Source organism: Oncorhynchus tshawytscha, linkage group LG05, assembly GCF_018296145.1.
Source record: "Oncorhynchus tshawytscha isolate Ot180627B linkage group LG05, Otsh_v2.0, whole genome shotgun sequence".
NCBI lineage: Eukaryota > Metazoa > Chordata > Actinopteri > Salmoniformes > Salmonidae > Oncorhynchus > Oncorhynchus tshawytscha.
In genome coordinates this window covers 67,692,982-67,699,608 of record NC_056433.1, presented here as the reverse complement: position 1 = coordinate 67,699,608, position 6,627 = coordinate 67,692,982, and the positions used below count along the sequence as shown (strand labels likewise).

At 38.8% G+C, this 6,627-nt stretch overlaps 1 protein-coding gene across 1 annotated transcript; it reads left to right on the top strand.

Annotated features, from left to right (window-relative positions):
- Window positions 1–1,802: 1,802 nt before the first annotated feature.
- LOC112251829 (barH-like 2 homeobox protein) lies at window positions 1,803–6,056 on the top strand. Its single transcript, XM_024422767.1, has 3 exons — window positions 1,803–2,756; window positions 4,068–4,293; window positions 5,416–6,056. The coding sequence occupies exons 1-3, from the start codon at window positions 2,201–2,203 to the stop codon at window positions 5,726–5,728; spliced, it is 1,095 nt and encodes a 364-aa protein (XP_024278535.1). The 5' UTR covers window positions 1,803–2,200; the 3' UTR covers window positions 5,729–6,056.
- Window positions 6,057–6,627: the final 571 nt, after the last annotated feature.

Genomic DNA, 6,627 nt, shown 5'->3' with positions numbered 1-6,627 from the left:
CCTGTCTGTGTCGGTGAACAACGTTAACTGATTTCCATCGAACACCGTCTTTGCCATTATCGATAATATTCATAAGCCGAGCATTTCATCAATTCCCTCAAAGTTTAAGCCGTTTCAGGATGAAATGAATAAATGTATGCTATTAATTGGCCCAATTAATTAAGAAAGACATTCATTGATTTTACGAATCATTAATGTTTGTAACAGTGTACTTTTTACAACTTACGTGCAATACGTGCTCGATGGTTTTTAAATTAGACCTATGAACTCTCACAATAAATCACCTTGTAGCTTCGAATGAAATAACAAAATTATAATCATATGTTGGTTTAAAATGTCTATACCCAAATAATCCTAATAAAATACAATTAACAAATAACAACGAGTAAAATCAATGATAATTCAATGTTCTCAGTTTAATTGAATTTGAAGTCAGAAAACAGATATCAATGGACTACCAACCTAGGATGACTAGTCCCACGCCAGTGTGTCAGTGGAACCAGACCCGAAGACCAAATCTCAGCTTGATCCGTTGCAGAATAATGTTTCTAACAGGTATGGTACCGCCGCCGCCAGCTCGGGAAAACACCACCACCATCATCACACTACAAACCTGCGGTAGTGAGAGAGAAAGGGAGAGGAAGAGTGAGGAGAGAATCTGCAGGAAAAAATGCCAATGTTGATATCTCCTCCTCAGACCCAGGTGTAGCGTGTGTCGCACAATCAGGAAAAATACCAAAACAAGAAATTCAGGAATCTTTTAGAGCACCAATAAACCGCATAGAATAGACTAGAAATATATAGAGCCTGTACCCACAGCATGCCATTCTGTCAAAGAAAACTAATTCCAGAAAGGAACGTAACGTTACCATCTGTCCTTCAATTCCTCATCAGAAAGTAGTACAATTATAATACTTTTGATCCTTCATTAGTGCCTCATAATTACTGTACTAATTAGAGTGGAGAGCTGTGTGCTGTCATGACAGTTACCACTCCTCCCATTTAACAAGATATGTAATGCTAAATCTCATCACTCCTGTCTCCGTTCACATCCCTGCAATGTATTACCACTGGTACAATCCATACATGATAGGCTAGACATGGTTTAGGATTATAGAAAACCTAGCAATGCAATACACAATTGATAAAATATGATTACAAATAATAAGGAAAATAGGCTAAACCAAAATGTGGTTTGGCAAATGCACAATATTCACCCCACAATTTCCCTAAATTACGCAACTCTGTTAACAAAGCCTGACACAAAAAAATACAACCAAAGATCATTCTATGTAACGGAGATAAACCATTGACATATTAGAAACGTCAAGCATGTTACAATTTAGCAGAAAGATATTGTAATGCTATTTCGAAAGTGTTGAATCCATTCTTGCAGTTAGAAAGTGTAAGATAAAAGCAAATCAACACGTGCATAAAACAAACTCTGTATAAAAACAGACTGATGCAAGTGAATTTCCAGTGTTTAGTTTTAGTCTTCCTATTTAACACTCCTTTAAAACACAACAATTTAGGTTGTTTTTTTCCTGCTTACATGAAGAAGGCTTATGTCAAGGCACAGTCCTATAGGCGACGCATGGCTCAAACGAGCATCAAGAATTCAATGGCTGGCTCGAGATTGTCAAGATGAAGAAACAACTCCCTGATTGGTGAGGTGCGGGGCCCGTCACGCTGTAACCAATGACAGGAGAGGAAGAGAGAAACGCGGAGAGCGTTATGATAAGGAGAAAATATTAATTCCCCTCGCGGTGGGCCGTGACGTCAGTATAGGAAGTCAATGTAGAGCAACACTAGAACGATTACAAGCAAAGGGGGAGCGTGATGTCCAGGAGTTATCCCTCCGAATCTCCACACCTCAACTTAGAGAGAAAGTTCAATAGCCATAACAAAAGGACGTGGACTACACAGACAGACCCACTGCTCATTTACAATCGAATGTAACAACATCTTCTTGGACCTTATTTTTTTCTTACCATTTTATAGAAATATAAAACGTGGATTTCGGCTTTGTTTATTTTCCCGACCATTTCAACTCATAAATTCGTTTGACTTTTAGGTGTACATGTGCCTCGGTTTGTGTTCTATTATAATTTTCATCGGTTTTGAATAAAATGGAGCATATAACCGGTGTCCTAATGTTGTTATGAAGACTTAAATCTCCATCTCTTTTGCTTTTCTTACTATGGAATCCTCCAGCGGCTCTAACTTTGGAATAGACACTATTTTATCCAACCCTACTAATTCTGTTAACCCTGCGCTAATGAACGGAGATTTCCGCCTCGGTGACAGCAGGACAACGGATTTCAGTCGGAGCCAGGTCACCCCGTCCCCATCATGTTCGGACATAGATACGGTGGGAACGGCCCCCTCTTCCCCAATCTCCGTCACCATGGAGCACGCCGAGCCGCATCTGCTCCAAGACAGCTTACCGCACCACCACCACCACCACCACCTGCAGCCAGGGAGTTTGCAGCTATCGCCCCAGCCACAGCAGCTAGGGGCTGGAGCCGGTTGTGCCCCCAGGACTGCCACCTCTTCGTTTTTAATCAAAGACATTTTAGGCGACAGTAAACCTCTAGCAGCGTGCGCACCTTACAGCACCAGCGTACCGTCACCCCATCACATCCCCAAACCAGAGAGTGCTAGGGACAGTGGGGACTGCTTCAGGGCCAAGTTGGAACAAGATGAAAACAGGAGCAAGTTGGACAAAAGAGAGGATATGGAAATGAAATGCAACGGTAAGTGAATATTTAGGATACATTTATATGGAAATATGTTTTTATGGTATAGTTATTAGATGGAGTAAATGAGGTTTTAGTGTACACAAAACCTTTTTTTTATTGGGTAGGCTGTCATAGTATAAGCTAATGGTGTGTAGCATACATCCAAAGCATATTATGAAAAGTTGATAGCAGCCTGTAGAAATATTTTCCTGGGAGATAACCATCAAATTGAATAGGCCAACTGCGCAAATAATCGTCTAACAACAATCATGTGTCTGTAGTAGCCTACGGTTATTTGTAAACTAATACATATCTATTGTACAGCATAACTGCCTTGAATGTAGACCACGTTGAAAACTAATTCCAGGAAGGAATATAACGCTATCATCTGTCCTTCAATTCCACATCAGAAAGTAGTATAATTATAATACTTTTGCATTTTCTGTCCATAAATAAGTTGATAGCAGCCTATAAAATATGTTTCTGGAAGATAACCATCAAATTGACGAGGCCAACTGTGCAAATAATAGTCTAACAACAATAATGACAACAATAAGAATAAGACTATGGACATCTTAAATTCAAATTAATAGTGCAGGCTAGTTGGTTATATGTTGGTAGTAGCCTACAGTTATTTGTAAACTAATACATATCTATTGTGCAATATAACTACCTTGAATGTAGATCATGTTGTGTGTTTATTTGAATTTTTTACGACATTTATCAAAGGCTGTCTTATTAGACAATGATATTTAAGAGTTGATTTTCATTTTCCCTTTTTTATTTAGCATAACAGAACCGAAAACAGATGTAAGGCTGGCTAGATATGTTCCCCGTGCGCAAAACTCCCTAGTGGGTCAATTAGAGAGATTATTGTTCTTCCTAGAGGGGGGATCACAAGCGGGCAGAAACTGCTACAAATATAGATGGATTGACACATCGATTTCCCAGTTTTACTGCTAAAAACTTAAGTTGACAAATACAGTCCGAATTTCTTATAGGCTGTTGATTTTTCCCCTAGCTGTCTGACAGGTGCAGTCAGTGACTGCAGTGCTTCAGTTTCAACTGGACTGCTCATCTTTATGAAATAATAGGCTATTGTGAGAGGTTCAACGTTTAAAACCAATTGTTTAATTCGATTGGTTTATATTTTTCCTTGTTAGAATACGTAGGCCTATTTGACCTTATTTTGACTCAGGACTAATAGACAATGTATTTGTTGCTAATTTAATTTTCATTGAGCCATTGAACCATTAAGGCTTTAATTATTTAAAAACTGAAATGATTGTCCACTAATGAATATGTTCTATAATTTTTCACATTCAGGAACAAAAGAAGAGAATGAACGGGAAATTTCAAGTAGCAGAGATAGTCCTCAATCACGGTCAAAAAAACCTCGCAAAGCACGGACGGCCTTTTCAGACCACCAACTCAACCAGTTAGAGCGAAGCTTCGAGCGCCAAAAATACCTCAGCGTGCAGGATCGCATGGACCTCGCGGCAGCACTCAACCTGACCGACACACAAGTAAAAACCTGGTACCAAAACCGACGGTATGTCACACCTACTTCAAAGCATTATTATCTTCATCATTTAATTTAAATGTAATTTAATTTGTATAATTTCTATTATTATTGGGCTATTATAATTAGAATATTTTTTTTTTGTTATGATTATTTGATGGTTTTTGTTGGTGGTGACGTTGGTATTATTATTTACATTAATATAATACTATTATAACATTGTAATAACAGTAGTAGGCCTATGCAATTTCAGACCATAATAACACGATTTAAGGTGGATGCATGTGTTGTTTAGTTAATTTCGTTCCTAATTAATAGTGCAGTTTAGTGTATTTTTATATTTCAAGTGTACTGCCTTTTCATGCAGACCCATAACGTGCATGGATTTAAGTTAATTAGGCCTACTGAACAGACAGAGTAGAATAGAATAACTTAAGAACAGATCAAGGGGAATAATTAAACAGGCCTAATGAAAACGGTTGTCATGGAACAGACAAGGATATATTTACAAGATGAACCCACATCGTTTTATTCCATGGTATTGGTTATTGAAATACACGTCACTCTGGGACTATTAAAGTATGTCTGAACAACACATGATGTTGGCAATGCACAATTTGCCTCTCTGGCGTCATTGTTAAGATTTCCCCAATATGTCAGCCAAGATTAGTGTTAGCAGCGCCCACCTAGTAAGACAAAGACACAACCCAATATAATGACGAAATATGTTATGACTACAATCATTTTTTCGATCCTGCAGTTATCTTTCTCGTTGAATGTAGCAGCCTATAGTACAACAACACATACGTTTTTATAAATTATTTAGGTATAATATAACATTTTCAAGTAAATCTGCCAATGTTCACAGCATACTTGGTTAGTTTATGCAGAGTCCTAACGAGAAGGATCAATGAGCGAGTAATGACCTGAAATTAATCTATGATCTTATCAACCAAATATAGGCATTGCACTGTACACTTGAAATACATTTTCTGGATGTAGCTACAGGTCCTTTGCCTGGGCTAATTAAAGGCATAACCACCGATTCATGCTGCAAATAATTAGGCCTCACCAATTAAGGGCCCGTTTGGGGAATTCTCGGAGCCTGAACCGGTTAAATAATTGATTTGTTGTATTTTGATCTGATTTCAGGACGAAGTGGAAAAGACAGACAGCGGTCGGATTAGAGCTACTGGCTGAAGCCGGAAATTATTCCGCCTTACAAAGAATGTTCCCGTCGCCCTATTTCTACCACCCGAGCTTGTTGGGTACCATGGACAGCACGACAGCAGCCGCCGCAGCCGCAGCAATGTACAGTAGTATGTACCGGACTCCGCAGCAACCACATCCCGGTCTCCAGAGACCCCTTGTCCCGAGAGTACTCATCCATGGCCTTGGGCCGGGGGGCCAACCGGCATTGAACCCGCTGGGTAACCCCATGCCCGGCACGCAGCATCAGCGGTAGAAACTAGAACAAGACGATTCCTGTCAGAAAAACTGTTTTAACCACATTTGATGTGAGTAACTGCGTTGAACGATGAACAATACATTTGAAGATGACAATATATGACAGACAATTTTACAGAAGGAGAAGGAGGTAATATTTAATGACTGAGAGACAGTTCTGACGTAACCACGAACTGTCTGCAGCATCGAGTCGAGGCCATGACAGAAAAAGGACTGTTCATATGTATGATTGTTTGTTTGTTTTTTGTACAAATTCACTTATACTAGCAAATAAACTTATAAAGTTTATTAGATGGAGAAAAGGGTTGAATAAAGACGGAATGATATTAAAATGAATATTCTTGGATACTTCTATTGGGTCAGACGTCCGGGGCTGCCAGTCTGAACTTGGAACTGCATTGCCATCCAAACATTCAAAACCCCATGTGGCATTAAAATGTCTGCAGGCTAAAAGCGTATGGTGTTAATATGAGATAGGCCTACAAAGACAAAATAATATGTTTATATTTTGATAACGTGCAGTCAATTAGGTTATCAAGGAGCCAAAACGATAACTCCTAAAAGTACCTCTGTAGCCCAAATGATAACGATAATATTCGTTTTCATTTTACATAATGAGCATACATCAAATTTTCGTTTTTTTCTTCGTTTTTTATCTGAAGCCTAATCTTCATCTCGAATCCCTGGATTTAAAGTGTTACAATTTATTTCCTATAGATTTAAAAGTCACCTACAGATTCAAAGTTATGAGTACATTTTTATTTAATGGAACATGAGGATATATGAGACTTTCTTTAGGCTACTTTCCAGTTTATCTTGTGACCGCATTCATTTTGCGAGAACTGTACCCCTGTGGCCTAAATGCAAATGCAGCAGGCAGATATCTCTCCCTCTCTC